Source organism: Heterodontus francisci, chromosome 7 (assembly GCF_036365525.1).
Source record: "Heterodontus francisci isolate sHetFra1 chromosome 7, sHetFra1.hap1, whole genome shotgun sequence".
Classification (NCBI taxonomy): Eukaryota; Metazoa; Chordata; class Chondrichthyes; order Heterodontiformes; family Heterodontidae; genus Heterodontus; species Heterodontus francisci.
Genome location: NC_090377.1, coordinates 92,555,413 through 92,573,836, shown reverse-complemented (window position 1 = coordinate 92,573,836; position 18,424 = coordinate 92,555,413). Strand labels below are relative to the sequence as shown.

Below are 18,424 nucleotides of genomic sequence, written 5' to 3'. Positions count from 1 at the left end.
TAAACTGTTCCTGGAGTGAAGAAAGGACTTGTTAAAAAAAAAATCACCTGACACTTGGCTGGAAAAACATTTTCATACTAACAAACAGTGATTGGAGAGACAAAGGACTATTCCCTGGTCCACCTAACCCAAAATGGACTGTGATCACCAGACATTGAAGGTGAGGAAGCTCACATTCCAGGATGACTGCTAAGATGGCAGAATCCACAAACGGAAGTGGTCAAACCAGCTAGTCACATGACTAACCTGCTGGGCAACCTGGGTTTTTTTCTAAATGTGCCACAGAGAAAGGCAGAAGGCAGTTGAAACTGAAGCTGCAGCAAGGAAGCCTCTCTCTCTTTCTCTCTCGCTTTCTCCCCAAGCCACCGGACCCACGGAAGACATGTAAGCCTCAAGAGAGAAAAGACTCCTCTGAAGCGTGAACTGGGCCCCAACGAATTGCAAGACCTACCGGCAACTAAAGACTCCACGTTGAACTTAAAGGACTGTAACTACCAGATATTGCCCCAAACTTTTTCCCTTTATTCTTTTCTACTTTTCTGTCTCTATTTGCGTGTGTGTTTATCGAGTATGCCTGCTAGCATGGTTGTGTCGCATATTCGTAGTCAGTAACCAGATTAGAGTTAAGATTAATAAACTTTTACCTTTCTTGATTTAAATCTTTAAAAAAAACTGTCTGAATTGATTTCTTTGCCTTACAATTGGAAAGCGGTGAACAAGGATTCAATAAGGGGGAGCTAAAACATGGTCTGTTTTTAAAACTAAACCTTGTTACAGTTAAACCAGGCAAAGGCTGAGAGGGACCCCCCCTAGACCCCTTCTAACAATTTGCACTTTGTCTCTGGTATCTGTAAAAAATGTTTGAGTAGCAATCTCAGTACAAGAAGACGTTCGAAGGTATAGAAATACTCTGATCATTATGAAGGTGGGATTGAGAAGTTTAAACATCATGTCACTCCTTTCTTGAGGGCCCAAATCAATTACTCAATTCTGTTCCATCATTTGTCCCCTAACGCATCCACATAAATATTTTCCAAACCACTATTTGTAGACTTCATCAAAATATGCTTACAGTGTTAAATATAAATGCAGTACAAACCGTTAAGATCACAAATTTGAAAAACATATCACTGCACACTGCTTTTCCCAGACTAAATCTCACCTCCCTGACTTGAATACTAAATGGCACTGCCAGATCTATCTTTACACAAAACAGTGTTCCTGTATTAGTGATGATAATGCATTTGAATAATAATTTGGCAATGCAAATAGAAGATATCCATGTGCATCAACCTATTATCATAAGTGTCCAGCTATATACATAGTTATATAATGTATGAAAACACATGCAGATACATTGTTTTGTCATTTATATTTTCCCACATTCCAATGTTCGAAGTTGGCCTCATCTCTCAAGTAACGGAGTTGTGAATGGCAGTAAAAAATGACCAATATCTCAATAGCTTATTGAAGTGTAATGAAATTCTAACCTGCTAAATGTACATTTACCTAAAGAATGCCATTTATTGTTTAATGGTGTTTTAAACAAAGGGAGATAGACATTTTTAAGCCCCTGCACAGGGTCAGCGAGCATTTTACTTCATTTACAGACTTGCCTTTTCTACTATAGCATAAATTTACTAGCCATAAGTAAACGGAGGTATGATGGTGACGGTAATTTTTTTCGATGTTAAAAGTTCCAGAATGTGGAAAAATATCCTGTTAGCTAGTTTAAATGTACTTCCCTAAGTTTAGATGTAGTCTTGAAAAATATAACTCTGTTTTAACACTGCATTGCACTCCAGCAATTGTACTCTTTATAGTATTCTGGCGTAAAGTAGCCTGTTCTTGACCTGCAGCCTTGGCAGTTTTGCCACTCCTTGTGCTTCTAGGCTTCCATTTGTGGCTTGTCTGGCTTTGAGGTATTGTTGGGTAATGATCTGTGCTGTTTCGCCTTTTTTTCCTCTTGCTGTCAAGAAATAAATGGCAGCAGAATAGTATCAGGGTACTATTAAAAGAGAACTATTTTAAGACAATGACTGGCCACTATTTTTCTTAACTCTTCCTTCTGAGTCATGAAGTTCCTGGCTTCCTGGCTGAAATCAGAAGCTCACAGTGTAAGGAAATCACAGGATCAGACATACATCTCATCATTCCGTGATGCAACACATGAGGATGGCTCTCATGTAAAATATTGGCCCGGATTGTGGCCCTCAACTAAATATTACTGCATAATGCCATGGGGCAATTCAACTAGCACTGATCAGCGGTGATGGAGTGTGCGGAGGTGGGGGTGGGGTGGGTGGCAGTTCAAGTGATGCAGCTCTGTTTCCACTGATCTGCAATTTGATACAGCTAGTTTTGGTGACCGATAAGGCTCCCATTGGACTTGGGTGCTGGCCTTATTATTAGATGTAATCTGATTCATGTGATGTACATGAGAACCGAATGGAATTTTAACTGGCTACTGAGCAGGACGCCTGCTGTGGGAATTCTACCAGATAAACCTGTCTAGAAGTCATGCATACTCAAGTAAGTTTCAAAACCTTTCCTTAGTGAGCCCCAGGGGAACAGGAGTGCTCCTCTGGGCAACACAAGGAATGTCTGAGCCTCTGGCTCCTCACTCTCTAGACCACCACCACACCCATACCACCAGCTCCAATCCCCGCCCCAACCATTCCCAGCCTTGAGACTTTGCAAACATCTCCGTTCCCAGACCTGCCATGCCGTTGGCAGCCTTCATGAACTGCTAACATACTGCATTCAATCAAGGCTTGGCCTCCAGTTTCACTCTGGTGTTGGATTGTAGTCCACCTTCACCTGGAGCTAAAATTGACTTTGTGAGAATTACACTGTGTAGAAGATATTGTCATTGCAGCTAGATTCTGAATACCACTGTTGCATTTTAAAGATCTGTCTTTCAAATAATAGCTTTCTTCAAACATGAAAGCTTGCCAGTGATGACATTCCTTAATATTTTCGATAGGAAAAAATAACTACCAATTGCCACATATTACTATTGTGTATATTTATTGCAAAGCTCTCTCTATCCAAGAGATTATTTTAAGGGATAATTTCCTGCTCCTGAGCTCTCATTGTAAGGTCACACTGATAGGGAATTCGGGACAGACATAGCACTCTAGTACTGTGATATCAGTTGTTCTGCCTGCCCTCCCTGTGAAAGCAGCTCCTTGCTTGGAGCTCAGAATAGTGGAATTATCCCAGAGACTTAAATAAAGCTCTTTTTTTTTTTTGTCTAGGTGTGTGTGCAACATTGACTGTTCCCGCATCAGTTTCAATCCTGTGTGTGCTTCTGATGGTAAATCCTATGATAACCCTTGTCAGGTCAAAGAGGCATCTTGCCAGAATCAGGAATTCATAGAAGTAACACATTTGGGAAGATGTCCAGGTAACCTGAACAGTTTTATTCCTCCATTTAGCATTTAAAATGTGTAATTTTAGTCATGATTTTATTTCTGCAGATAGCTATGAATATTCTGTCAAAGTTCACACTATTTTAATGTCTGATGAGGGTAAATTCACTGATCCTGCACTAAAGTACTTAAAGGGAACATGGGTTGGAGGATTGGGGCAGCAGTGTTACAGTTTTATCTCTGACCCACACACACTCAATGTGCAGGATTAGTAAATTTACATAACAATTGTTTGACTTTTCTCGACACAAACACCATGATTTTATTCTAGTGCATCTGATGTTTAATTTGTGTGATATTCCATAATCACAATTTGCTACACCTATATTTGTGTCTGTTTAGTAAATGAGAAGCATAATGAAAATACTGAATTAATACAAAACAAAATGAATCCATTGAAGACCACCTGTTTCAGAGATAGCCAACTCCACATGCAGTTCTTCTGTAGTACACTTTCTCTTTATTTGTGTCAGTTCATGCATTTAATCCTGCCCAGAGTCCAGCAAAGAAGCGACAGAGCCATTACTGCCACAAGCACAAACTTTCAGCACAATGTCAAACACTCCAGCAGAAACCAAGACAGCTGGACTGAAAGAGGTGTTGCTGATTTACCATGAGATAGATTGCACCACATGGTTTTTCAATTAAACGGTGCAGCACGATGGCCACTTAAAGGCTGAGGATGACACAAACAGCATAGACATTGATGGAGCTGAAGAATGGAAGACATGGCAACACTGAGCTTTCTCCTTAAGCTCAGGCAGAAGCCTTCCCTTGCACTTGCTCTTGTTCCACTGCACTGAAGGACAAGAACTCCAGAGAATGAATTAGTCACAGCTTCCAAACTTCAACAGGATCTAATATACTGAATAGAAAAGAGATAAGGAGGTAGGGAATGGGATGAGCAGAAAGGGTGTGGGTGGGGAGGAGGAGGGGAAGACGGTGAGCTGAATTTTGTCAGCCCATTACGGGTGCCGTCGCCGCATGTCACGTGTGCAGACTGACCGCAATCGCATGGTGGCTGGCCAATTAACATAACCAAGGGGCGGGGCCCATCCCATTGCAGAACAGAAGTGTGCTCCAAGGTGCTGATGGTGGTGTCAGATGATCAAAACGCAGGTGCTGGTGCTATCTTTAAAGCGTTGCCAGCCCTTCTTGTACTGCTGCCTTTCACTGATGCAGTGAATCTGGAGTGCGGCTGGACCCCTCTTCTGCTGCTGTAACTCCTAGAACCACCACCACCACCACTGCTGCTGCGGTAACTCCTGGGACCCCTCTACCACTGCTTCTGCTGCTGTAACTCCTGGACCCTTCCCCCACCCCCCCTCCCTCTACTGCTGATGCAACTCCTGCACCAGGACTGTGGACTGACCAGATGGAGTGGGATCCAACTGGGACCGTGTCCGAGGCAAGACACCAGGTGGCCCCATGGTTTAGTCTCCAGGCAGCAAGGGAAAGGTGGGAGGTCTTCTTCCCCAGGGATGGCAAGAAGAGGTGCTCACATCTGATGAAGCAAGCCTGGATGGAGATCAGAGGTCAGCAGCTGTGGGGTCTACCCTGCAACTGGTCCAGTGCCACAAGAGGGTCAATAACTTCTTTTTCTCCTCCCAAGGTGAGTCCTCCATACCCATCTCCTCTTTGGGGCTTGCAGGTGGTGCCAAGGGGGTGAGTCATCACCACATCCTGGGAGATGCATGGCTGCATCTCAGCGACAAGCCGCCGCCTTTCAGAGCTCATCCCCATTACGTGCCCTGAGAGCAGACGTGGGGAGGAGCCATTTAGGAGACTCCATTAGGGGACGAGGATCTGCCAGTAGCATGTGTTCTGTTCTTCGTACGAAGTCTGTTAATGTGTCCCTCTTTCTGTTTCCAGAAGAAATGGGCCCATAACACCAGGAAGACATCGAGAACAGGCAGTGGGATCCCTGATGTGTGACCTCTGACATCAGCAGAGGAGGCGGCTCAGGAGATAGCGGGAACCCAGGGCGGCAGTGCAATTGTGGGCACTGAGACTGGAGAATCTGCACAAGAGTGAGGAGACATTGGGGGAAATTTTACCCTCGTGGCGTGGGTCTTGATATTCTGAAAAAGCATCGCATCTTCTCTGGAAGGCCGGTCGAATCTAGTGTCAATCAGGCACTTATGGAGACAGCAGTGGGCCTTCCACAGGATCCAGGACATTGTCACTGGAAGTCCCACCCTTGGAGTGCTACCAGCCAATCGGAGGCCAGCAGCTGCAGCACCAACTCTGAGGCAGTGGCTGCTGCAGGAGGAGCACCTACCGGAGGCCAAGGAGTGTCGCTGGTCAGGGCGGGAGGGGTAATGCGAGGTGGGGGTTGCGAAGGAGGTGGGGGGGGGGGGGTCGGCAGCAAGGGCTGGGGGTGGCTCGTGGGGTGGTGGGGGGGTGTCCTTTCGATACCAGATCCCTTGTTCAGGCACTAAGTGCCTTTCAACGAGGACCCCCACCCCTGGAACCAGGTAGCAGCCCTCACAGTTTTCCATGCTAAGCTTCCCATGCATTGATAGGGTTGTCTGCCACACAGCTAATTGCAGCTGCAGCGGGAGGAGGCCCTTAATTGGGGGTTAATTACCCAGTTAAGGGCCTCGATTGGCAGCAGGGGAGGAAAGTCATTCACAGCCTCCTGCCCCAGAATAAATCCTGCAGAGGTGGGCTGGTGGCAGGAATCATCCCCCTGCCATCATCCCACCTTATTTTATGCTATCCCTGCTATGGGGGAGAGCATACAATTCCTCCCATTGTGTTCATGTGTCTTCCACCACACTTCTGGAGATCAACATCACACATGGGTGGCATAAGGATATCTGAACAACCTAACCCATAAATGTTTGTGTTCGCTCATGCAGGTCATGGCATATCAGAGGCAAGTGCAGCCTCTGGGACAGGGAGCCTGCCGTCGACTTCTGAGGAAGAGGAGCAGTCAGAGGATGCAGTGACATCATTCCCGTGCACTTCCACCAGCACAGATACTTTCACATTGGTGGGTATGCGATCAGCCTTAGATTCAGAGTCACAAGTTGATGAGAGCCCACACTCGTGCCCAAGGAGGCTGTGACAGCCAAGGCCACTGACAGTCAGGACTGTGTGTGGCCAGGCTGAGGCTGAGCCCCAGGCTGAAGATGAGCCTCTGGTGTCAGCAGCACAGACCATACTGGAGTTGCAAAGAGAGGTAAGGGAACATCTGGCAAAGATGCCAGAAGCAATGTGCTGCCGGGAGCAGAAGATTGAGGAGTCAGTGCTGCCATGTCACAGGCATGTGAGCGCATGGCTTCCTCCATTGAGAGATTGGCGACCCTCATGGAGAGCCAAATCCCTGAGATGCACGCAGACCTACATACCCTCACCTTGGCCGTGAGATCAACAGAGCAGTGGCAAGGTGAGAGAAGGATGAGGTGCCTGGCGTGCAGGGAGGTTGAAGTGAGCCTTGAAAGTGAGGAGGAGAGGCTGATCTCCTTATCTGGGGGCTCCCTTCAGGACGCTTTGAGTTTTGACAGAGGCTCCTGTTCCTATGCAGGAACCCCTCAGGCAACCAGGGCCCTCCAGGCCTCGGGCAGCGAGAAGACGCCCAAAGTCATCCCAGGCCAAGGGACAGCCTGATCAGCAGCCTGCCTCCACCTCAGTTGCTAGCGCAGGGGTCACACCATGGAGAAGCACACAGAAACGTAAACAGAAGAGCACCTAGACACACTCAGGCTTCATGGGTGTATTAATTGTGACCGTTGCATTGTTTCCTACAATTGTGGTAATAAATAGATTTCAGTTCATTGCTGTAAATGGCTCATGCTTTCATTGCTGAATTATGAGATGCTACCTTCACTCTTGCTCCCTCAATGGGCTGCCACTGTAGGTAAAGGCCGTGTTTGGCAAGCGCCTCAGAAGTGTCACAGTGAGTGGTGAAGCTGGGCACTCTGCACTGGAGTGAGATAGAAAGGCGGAATACTGTGAGGTGAATCTTTATTGAGTTCACTTTGAGAGGCCATCATCATGGCAGGAAGCAGGTACATATCAGATTGTGTCGTGCCTCCCTTGCGCATCTTTCAATGGCCCTGGCCTTCGATGCAAGGGAATCAAGATCCAGTGGTGCCTGCTCAGCAACCTCCTCCACATCCTGGCAAACAATCTTGTCCTCTTCATGCAAGGCTCTTCCCCCTCCCCTCTGCTGTGCTAGATTGTGCAGAGCACAGCAGACCACCACAATACGCAAGACCTTCGCTGGGGCATACTGCAGGGCTTCACCAGATCAATCGAGACACCAGAATCTCATCTTCAGCAGCTCAATGGCCTGCTTTATTTATTTATTTTATTTAGAGACACAGCACTGAAACAGGCCCTTCGGCCCACCGAGTCTGTGCCGACCAACAACCACCCATTTATACTAATCCTACATTAACCCCCTATTCCCTACCACATCCGCACCATTCTCCTACCTACACTAGGGGCAATTTACAATGGCCAATTCACCTATCAACCTGCAAGTCTTTGGCTGTGGGGGGAAACTGGAGCACCCGGCGGAAACCCACACTGTCACAGGGAGAACTTGCAAACTCCGCATATGCAGTACCCAGAACTGAACCCAGGTCGCTGGAGCTGTGAAGCTGCGGTGCTAACCACTGTGCCACCCACTGTGCTTGAGGGTCGCTCGGGTGGACCTGTGGCAGGCGTTGTACCTCCTCTACTGCAGTGCAAGTTTCCTCACAGGCCTGAGTAGCCATATCTTCCACGAGTAGCTCGTGTCCCTGGGAATCCATCCCTGAAGGTGACTGGGGGGTGGGGGCGGGGGGTGGGGGGGTGGGGGTGGTAGAGGGGCTGAAAGGCTGTGGTTCCTGAGACAGTCTAATTTATGTGGGATTCATGGCTGCTTCTCAGGAAGCGGGCAGATACCTGCAGGATGTGCTCTCCCTTCTTCCCTTATCCAATGCTCCTCAAGGCTGCCTTCTTGCAGCATCAATGCAGCCTTGCCTTAGTGCCACCACCTTTTAAATAACCGGGGATCTGAAGGCATGTGATCCCCATGCGCCGTTGACTAAATTTAAACCCTCCTCCCTCAAAAAAATTGCATTCAATGCAAATGCATTCCAGCTGTTCAATTCAAATTGCCGTCCTGCTATGTTGTGGCAGTAACACCACCTTGGAGCTTTCCCGCCACTGATATCACAATGTCGGGTTTCCAGGCCAGCTTGTCCACCCCAATTTTTCAACCCCCAGGCCTCCACTCCCACTCCTGCTGGCCGGATAAAATACAGCCCAGTGTGTGGAAAGTGAGAAAAAAAGCAATGAGAAAGAAACAAGGAGAGAGGACATGAATTATTGGTAATGAAAGAAAGAAGGCAAGAAGCAATGAGAGGAAGGAGGAAAGAGGGAATAAAAGATATGAGAGGAAGAATGGCGGGGGGAATTAGAGTGGGGAGGAGGGAATGTGATAGAAATAGAGGGCAGAAAAAATGAATGAGATGGGGCTTGGCAAGAGATGGAATGAGAGAAAACATAGAGAGTTACAAAATAAGAGGGAGGCATCCAGATATCAAAAAACTAATTTGAAGCAAAGCATATTTTACCAGCCACATTGATGGATTAAGTTTCAAAATTGCTCTTATGGTATACTTTAGTTACAGTGAGACTATCAGCCAGCACAGTGACATGCATTATAGGATTGATTCCACACTCACAGCAGGGACTGAGGTTGATACAGCGTGAATTGTGGGAAATTGTAGATGCACAGCTTGTGTTTTTCTAGCCATTCATTTTAATGTATGAATAATAATGGGCTAGGCGCACGCATTTCCCACTGTGTCTCCCTGTAAGTGCCATTCCTCAATGGGAGCTTGGAAGTGTACAGTCTTCCCATCCACTTAAAATTTGTAGCTCCTTGACAGCACACAATTTATTTTTTCACCTCTTGAAAAGTTGACCATCTGTGACCTACGCCTTCTGTTCTACTTCAGCTGCTATGATTATACAAAGCCTAGTAATGCAACTCCAATTATTCTGTAATACAGTGAACTCTTCCCATTGAGTGATGCTAACGTGAGGAGTATGCTCAATGGCCAGAATCAAATCTTGGACTTCTGATATCTTATTCAAAACCATGATCAGAAGGTGGATTTAAGTTCATTACAAAAGTTAGCACAATATAAAGACCTAGTTAATGTTGTAAATCACAACAAGATTTAGTTAGTTTAAAAACTGATCTGCAGCCTGAAAGTGATATGAAGACTCTGAGTATGTTGCAACCACTGCAGATATCTTTGTGCTTTCCTATTTCTGAGGTAAACCACTTGAACTTTATTGTTGATATTTTCCATTATTGTTTTCTCTTACTCTTTTCTAGGTTTTGCCAGCCATGTGCACATATTGTGACAGGAAGTTTATAAGTTATTATTATGGCAGTGTGGCTTCTTTTTACTTTTTTTAACCAGAAAATAAGGCATGTGGTTTTCTGAACTGACAGGAAGAAAGTTCTTCACTGAGAGATAATGCAGTCTGTTTGCTCAGTTACAAAACTCCTGAATAGGTTATGGTCATATATCACATCATCTGTGCAGCATGCTAATATATACAGATTGTATCATGTCAGAAAATTTAAATCAAATTTTATAAAAGTTTCTGAGGTCACTTACTGTTACAGTGACATCACCTGACATGAATAACAATGGTAAACCCTTTTCTAATGTAGGACAAAGAAAGTAGGGTTTTCATCAGTCACAGTGACAGCTCTGCTTTCTATTGACATCATACAATACGAATAGTTTTATTAGTCAAGTGTATTATTCTTATCAGGATTTTGCTGAACCTGTATGTATTTTACAGGATTTGTAAAACATTCTAGATAGCAGCCAATCTGGAACAAGTAATGCCCCCCACTCAACCCCCTAACAAATTGCATTTCAGTGTGTATACATTAGAATTTATCAATGTCTGTTTTGAAGGCACCACTTGAGTTGTAGAGCATAAAGGAACAGAAAATATATAAACAATAAGATTTTTTTTACTGGCAAGCCATTGGCTACAACACTGCCACTGCTGATTAGGAGACCCAAGGACAGAACCTAGTTTTGGCTAGAAATCATTCCCTGGCTTTGTCTACAAAGATGCTTTTTCAGTTATGGAGCATTCAAGTATACCCCTATTTGCTAAACCAAGGAGCATATTGACACTATCCATCGAGCTATGGATATCCAGTGAGGACAGCAGGAATTTGAGCAACTAGAAAATAAGGAATAAAAATTGCGACTGAATTATAAGCACTTGTCCCAAAATTGCTGATCCTGACAATGCTTAACACTGTTACACTTGTTTAGTAGTTTGACAGAAATGTAAAGTTAATATGAAATACAGAAATTATATGTTTTACTAAATAAAAGGATTATTGTAATATTGTAACAAAACCATACATATCCTATAATACTTTTTTTGTCTCACTTCTAAAGAGAGATTTTGTCAAAGTAACTACTACTCAACCCAGATTGTGGTGTCTTTCAATACATGGAGTTATAAACCTGATGATTATAACAAGCAACAATATTCAGGGTAATATCTATATTCTAAAAAGTAAAAAGGACAAGTTTTTTTTTTTAAGAAATGCTAGTAAGCCAAGGATTCCACAGCAAGAAATGTCTTCCAGCTTTGTGAAGTTACTCAGAGTAGGGGGGAAAGATGTCCATGGAAGGTGCTGGGGAATCAATCATTGACCCTGTCCACGGAGATGCCCATAAACTCATGCTATTTCTGATCAACAAAGGAGAATGTAGAACTAACCTGCAAGAAGAAAATAACCATCTTAATAAAGCTACCTTATATGGAACACATCAAGCTTCCAAACGTGCACAGCATCCTTTATTTGTAGTTAATGGTCCATCTTTATCAGGGAAAAATGTTCTGGAAAATTACCTTCTGTAAACTAGCAACTCTAATCTTACTAATTTGCACATGACCCAGAGGGCAGCACATTGCATGTCAGGATAATTAATTCAAGAATGAGGCTTAAAATGAAATGCCTTTGTGCAAATGTTTAATTAACACATTGAGTTAAATAAAATGCTGGTCATTTCCTGTTGATTTTAACAGGGAAAATGTATATGTTTACTTTCCAACTGTTCTCTTGTAAATGCAGCTAATGGAAAGAGTTACAGGACAGAAATGTATTATCAACAGGTAGCATTTCCTTGTCGGGGCAACTACACTGTTGCTAAGTCAAATTTCCAACTTTCTTTGAACAGAGAATGTGACTACAGGTACAAAAACTGAAGATGGGCTTTATGCAAGAACTGATTACACAGGTACCCATTTCAATATCTAAACCTTTTGAAGGATATAGTTTTTTTTTCAGCAACAGAAGTAAAAAAAAAAGTAATGTTTTAAGTTTGAGTCTATTTTCTAATAATATTAGCAACTAATGTTGTTCTTTTGTTTAAGAGGGGTAGCAAGGATAATCCAGGAAATTATAAGCCAGTGAGCCTTACGTCAGTGGTAGGGAAATTATTAGAGAGGATTCTTCGGGACAGGATTTAGTCCCATTTGGAAACAAATGAACTTATTAGCGAGAGGCAGCATGGTTTTGTGAAGGGGAGGTCGTGTCTCACTAACTTGATTGAGTTTTTTGAGGAAGTGACGAGGATGATTGATGAAGGAAGGGCAGTGGATGTTGTCTATATGGACTTCAGTAAAGCCTTTGACAAGGTCCCTCATGGCAGACTGGTACAAAAGGTGAAGTCACACGGGATCAGAGGTGAGCTGGCAAGATGGATACAAAACTGGCTCGGTCATAGAAGACAGAGGGTAGCAGTGGAAGGGTGTTTTTCTGAATGGAGGGCTGTGACTAGTGGTGTTCCGCAGGGATCAGTGCTGTGACCTTTGCTGTTGTATTATATATAAATGATTTGGAGGAAAATGTAGCTGGTCTGAATAGTAAGTTTGCGGACGACAAAGGTTGGTGGAGTTGCGGATAGTGATGAGGATTGTCAGAGGATACAGCAGGATATAGATCGGTTGGAGACTTGGGCGGAGAAATGGCAGATGGAGTTTAATCCGGACAACTGTGAGGTAATGAATTTTGGAAGATCTAATACAGGTGGGAAGTATACAGTAAATGGCAGAACCCTTAGGAGTATTGACAGGCAGAGAGATCTGGGCGTACAGGTCCACAGGTCACTGAAAGTGGCAACGCAGGTGGATAAGTTAGTCAAGAAGGCATACGGCATGCTTGCTTTCATCAGTCGGGGCATAGAGTATAAAAATTGGCAAGTCATGCTGCAGCTGTACAGAACCTTAGTTAGGCCACACTTAGAATATTGAGTGCAATTCTGGTCACCACATTACCAGAAGGACCTGGAGGCTTTGGAGAGGGTACAGAAGAGGTTTACCAGGATGTTGCCTGGTCTGGAGGGCATTAGCTATGAGGAGAGGTTGGATAATCTCGGATTGTTTTCACTGGAACGACGGAGGTGGAGGGGCGACATGATAGAGGTTTACAAAGTTATGAGTGGCATGGACAGAGTGGATAGTCAGAAGCTTTTTCCCAGGGTGGAAGAGTCAGTTACTAGGGGACATAGGTTTAAGGTGCGAGGGGCAAGGTTTAGAGGGGATGTGCGAGTCAAGTTCTTTACACAGAGGGTGGTGAGTGCCTGGAACTTGCTGCCAGGGGAGATGGCGACGTTTAAGAGGCATCTTGACAAATACATGAATAGGATGGGAATAGAGGGATACGGTGCCCGGAAGTGCAGAAGGTTTTAGTTTAGACAGGCATCAAGATCGGCGCAGGCTTGGAGGGCCGAATGGCCTGTTCCTATGCTGTACTGTTCTGTGTTCTTTGTTCTAAGAGACATCTGAGTTCTTTACATTTACATTTCAACAACTTTCATGCCTGAAACCATTACAGAATATCACTTATTGTGATCATTTCATGACTTAACATTTTGCAATTCTGGAACGTTTAATCACATTATTCACAAATCTTTTTTTTTGCATTATGGTCTGCAAACAAGACAGAAGAGTTTCATTTCTTTTTTAGGAGTTTAAAATGTTCTTTATGATAAGTTGCTGATCTTGGTCAGAGTGGTAGTGAGGTCATTGCAATTGAACACAATATGCTAGAAAGGAAGAAATATCAACAGATTTCCTGTTTCTAAAGCGAGTTAGTGACACTTTCTGCTAAAGGTGAAGACAATACCTGGTTCAGATGTAATGCCCTCCACAGTTGAATAAGTCTGCTAAGGCTTACCGACTAGGTTCACATTAAGAATGGCCTCTTGGGTGAGGCACCGGAGGACGACTGGCATTTGTGGAGTTAACCCATGGTATGATTCGGTGCCTTCAGGACAGCAGTGAAAAAAGTTCCTGGCCAAGAACATCAAAGCTGAATTGCCTTTGTGATCTTCATTTCATAAGTTAGATCTTGTTCTACTGCTATTTCTCTCTGAAGAACAGTCACTGCAATTTATTATGCTTGTGCTCTGATCAATCTAATCTTGATGTCATGCTTTTTAAGGTGAGGTTCATACAGAACCCAACACTTCCTGACCTGTAGAACATTCTTGTTTAAAAAAGTTTTTCATTATCTTTTATTTACTTATTACAGAAAAAAATGCCAATAAATTAGAAAAACCTGCTCGGGGACTATATATCCCATGTTCCAATACTTTTAAAAATCATTGTCTACATGGAAAATGTGAATACATGATTAATAAAGAGGAACCATCATGCAGGTAATGTTTAGACAAGAAATTAACTATTCAAAATGTTGTAATCCCTTTGTAAACATCACTTATTTCAATATTGTATCAATTCATTATCTGTCCATTTATTTTCATTTTTGCAGCTGTGAAGCAGGTTTTAAAGGACCACGCTGTGAACAAAAAGAGTTTAATGTTTTGTACGTAGTTCCTGGAGCTGGAAAACTTCAGTATGTCTTAATAGCATCCATCATTGGAGCTGTGCAGGTGGCCATCATTTTGATTGTAGTTCTTTGCATAACAAGGTAATCTTTAATAATCAGTCAAGTTACTTGATTATGAGTATGATAGTCAAGCATTTCTTTCATTTCCACTGTATTATCATCTTGTGCTCAGTGGTTAAAATCATTCTTTGGAATTACTGTCTCATCTCAGGCACCTGGGGGCAGCATCAAACACTCCGACCCTGATTTTCAGGTGGAGCAAGTGCAGTGTAAGGTTGATATTAATCTGAGAGAGACTGAGCCAGGCTTGCATGCTGCTTAGAAGCATCACTGATGAAAATAGGGTGTAAAAGTGGCAACATTGGGGATAGCAGCGCTCTAAGGGAGTTATCAGTGCTTCAGCAGCAGTGTATGCACACATTAAAATCATTAGATTGAAGTAAATTCCCATGTTTCCTCAGAGCATTGGAAATTTGAAGAGGGTCGGTACCACAGTGGTAATGTTGCTGGACTAATATTCCTGAGGACTGGACCGATTCTCTGGAGACATGAGTTCAAATTCCATTGGGGCAACTGGGAGAAATTAAATTCAGTTACAACCATGTGAGAAAGGTGTCTAGGGGTCTTTCTCAGCCTTATTGTAACAGGGTTTTGTTTTAAACACTTGTTTTGAGCTCCTCCTTGGTGAATCCTTGTTCACCGCTTTCCAATTATAAAGCAAAGAAATGAGCACAAACAGGCTTTCTTAGGTTTAAAGAAGAAATGTGAAATTTCTTAAAACTTATACTCAAATTCTGTTAACGCCTACGGATACGCGCCGCGTCCCACGCTAGCATGCATACGCGATATGCACATGCAAATAGAGATGGAAAAGAGCAGAAGAAAAAAATAAGTAGAGAAGTTTGAGGCAATCTCTGAAGAGGGGCTTTTGTTACTGTGCTTCGAGCTCGCTGTAGTCCTTGCTTGTAAGTAGATCTTGCTTTTCTTTGGGGTCCGGTATTATTCTTAAACCTTGTTCACTGTAGGAAACTTTTCTTTCTCAGGGTTCATGTGTTTTCAATGGGTCTTCAGTTCTGTAAGAAAGAGATGGAGACAGAAGAGAGGTCTTTTCAGTCTAGGAGCAAACAGCTTTCTGAGTTCCAAAACTGTTTCTCCAATTTAAAAACTCCCATAGTTGGCCAGAAAATGGTCATGTGACCGGCTGGTTTGACCAGGTCTCTTTTGTGTATTGGGGAGCAGGAACTGGTTTCTGTCTGTTCGTATGCAAAAAATGTCTTTCCAGTCAGGGGCTTGGCAACCCCTTGTAATAGGCCGTCTTTTCTTCCCAGCAACAATTTTAAAATTTAATGTCCAGGTGGCGAAATCTATGTGCTCATTCTTGGCAGGTGCGGACCTGCATGACAAGTCAATTAATTAAATAAATCTGGAATAAAAGGCTAGATTCAGTGATGATAACAATGAACCTACCAGATTATCATAAAAAATCCATTTGGTGCACTGATGTCCTTTTTAGGGAAGGAAATCTGCCATCCTTACCCAGTCTGGGCTACATGTGGACTTTGGATGCCAGCAATGTAGTTGGCTCTTAACTGCCCATTCAGTTGTATTAAACTGCTACAGAAAAGTTGGAATTAGAATAAAACTAAACAAACCACCGGGTATCAACCTCGGTGCCATACACGACAAAGGCACACCCTGCCCAGTAGAGGCCTGCTACCTGACCCAAACCCGACGGGACCCGACGACATGTGTCAGGTTCGAGTCAGGTCGGGCCCATCAGGGTCCGGCTTTTGGGCTCGGGTCGGGTCGGGCTGAGTCCAGGTCAAGTCGGGTCGGGTCGGGCCAGACACACACACTAAGTGCTCTGTTGATGAGTACTGAAATTAAAAAACTGAGCTGGGAGTCCAGGACGAAACTGAGTCTGCGCAGTGAGCGAGTGACGTCACTGTGACATCATCACACACTCACTGCAGCTTCTTACAGTCAGGACGGTAAATAAAGGGATGGTCGGGTCGGGCTCGTGTCGGGTCGAGTAGTGGTTTGTTCGGGTCGGAGTCGGCAAAATTGGAGAGACCCGGGCCAGCTCGGGCTCGGGTCCGCTGTGGTTTGGGTCGGGTTCTTTTTCCCGACCTAAAACAGGCCTCTGCTGCCCAGTTGACCCTGCCCAGTCCTCCTTGCTAATATCTGGAGCTTGTACCAAAATTGGGAGAACTGTCCTTGTGACTGTCAGGCTGTGGCATGACTAGTCTTACTCACTGAATCACACTTTACAGCCAATGTCCCAGACTCTTCCATTACCTGCCCCACCAGCAGGACAGACTGCACAGTGGTGTACCGTCAGGAGGAAGTGGCCCTGGAAGTCCTCAGTGTTGACTCCGGATCTCAGACGTCTCATACCTTCAGATCAAACACTGGCAAGAAAACCTGCTCATTACCACTTACCACCCTCCTCCAGCTGATAAATCAGTGCTCCTCCATGTTGAGCACCACTTGGAAGAAGCACTGTGGGTAGCAGGGGCGCGGAATGTATTCTGGGTGGGGGACTTCAATGTCCTTCACCAAGAGTGGCTTAGTAGCACCACTACTGACCAAGCTGCCCAAGTCATAAAGGACATATCTTCCAAACCAGGCTTCAGCAGGTGGTGAGAGAACCAACAAGAGGAAAAAACCTACTTGACCTCGGCCTTGCCAATCTACCTGTTGCAGATCCATCTGTCCATGATAGTATTGGTAGGAGTAACCACTGCACAAGTTCTTGTGGAAACAAAGTCCCATCTTCACACTGATGACATGCTCCAATGTGTTGTGTGGCACTACCACTGTGCTAAATGGGATAGAATCAGAACAGATCAAGCAGCTCAAAACTGGGCATCCATGAGGCACTGTGGGTTACCAACAGTAGCAGCAGCAGAATTAGATTCAGCCACAATCTGTAATCTCATGGCCCAGCATAAACCCTTACTTTACCATTACCATCAAGCCAGTGGGCCAACTCTGGTTCAATGAGGAGTGTAGGAGAGCACGCTAGAAGCAGCACCAGACACACCTAAAAATGAGGTGCCAACCTGATGAAACTGCAACACAGGACAACATGCATGCTAAAAAGCAGAAGCAGCAAACTCTAGATAGAACCAAGTGATCCCACAATCAGTAGATCAGATCAAGGTTCTTCAATCTTTCCACATCCAATCGTGAATGGTGGTGGAAAATTAAATAAGTAGTGGGAGAAGGAGGCTCAACAAACAGCCCAATACTCTATGACGGGAGAGCCCAGCACATCAGTGCACAAGGCAAGGCTGAAGCATTTGTAACCATCTACAGCCAGAAGTGCAGAGTGGATGATCCATCTTAGCCTCCTCCTAAGGTCCTCATCATCATAGATACCAGTTTTCAGCCAATACGATTCACTGCAGGTGATATGAAGAAATGGTTGAAGGCACTAGATATAGCAAAGCTTATGGGCCTCGACAATATCCCAGCTGTAGTGCTGAAGAATTGTGCTCCATAACTAGTTGTGGCCCTAGCCAAGCTGTCCAGTACAGCTATAAAACTGGCATCTACTCAACAATGTGGAAAATTGCCCAGGTATGCCCTCTCCACAAAAAGCAGGATAAATCTGATCCGGCAAATTACTGCCCCATCAGTCTATTCTCAATCATCAGCAAAGTGATGGAAGGTGTAATTAACAGTGCTGTAAAGCGACACTTACACAGCAATAACCTGCTCACCGATGCTCATTTTGGGTTTTGCCAGGGACACTAAGCCCCAGACCTCATTACAGTTTTAGTTCAAAAGAGCTGAATTACAGAGGTGAGTTGAGAGTGACTGCCCTTGACATCAAGGCAGCATTTGACTTTGGCATCAAGGAGCCTTGTAAAATTGCAATAAGTAGGAATCAGGGGTAAGTTCTGGAGTCACACCTCGCGCAAAGGAAGATGGTCGTGGTTGTTGGAGGCCAAACATCTCAGCCCTAGGACATCACTGCAGGTGTTCCTCAGGGTAGTGACCTAGGCCCAACCACCTTCAGCTGCTTTATCAGTGATCTTCCCTCTATCATAAGGCCAGACGTGGGGATGCTTGC

The 18,424-nt window shown here is 44.4% G+C and overlaps 1 protein-coding gene across 1 annotated transcript in view; it reads left to right on the top strand.

Annotated features, from left to right (window-relative positions):
- The window catches only part of tmeff2a (transmembrane protein with EGF-like and two follistatin-like domains 2a), an 88,742-nt gene that overhangs the window by 67,514 nt on the left and 2,804 nt on the right, over window positions 1-18,424 (top strand). Inside the window, exons 6-9 of the mRNA XM_068035662.1 lie at window positions 3,261-3,409; window positions 11,669-11,728; window positions 14,026-14,152; window positions 14,266-14,424. Coding sequence (XP_067891763.1) covers window positions 3,261-3,409; window positions 11,669-11,728; window positions 14,026-14,152; window positions 14,266-14,424 — 495 coding nt within the window. The remainder of the gene's footprint in view (window positions 1-3,260; window positions 3,410-11,668; window positions 11,729-14,025; window positions 14,153-14,265; window positions 14,425-18,424) is intronic.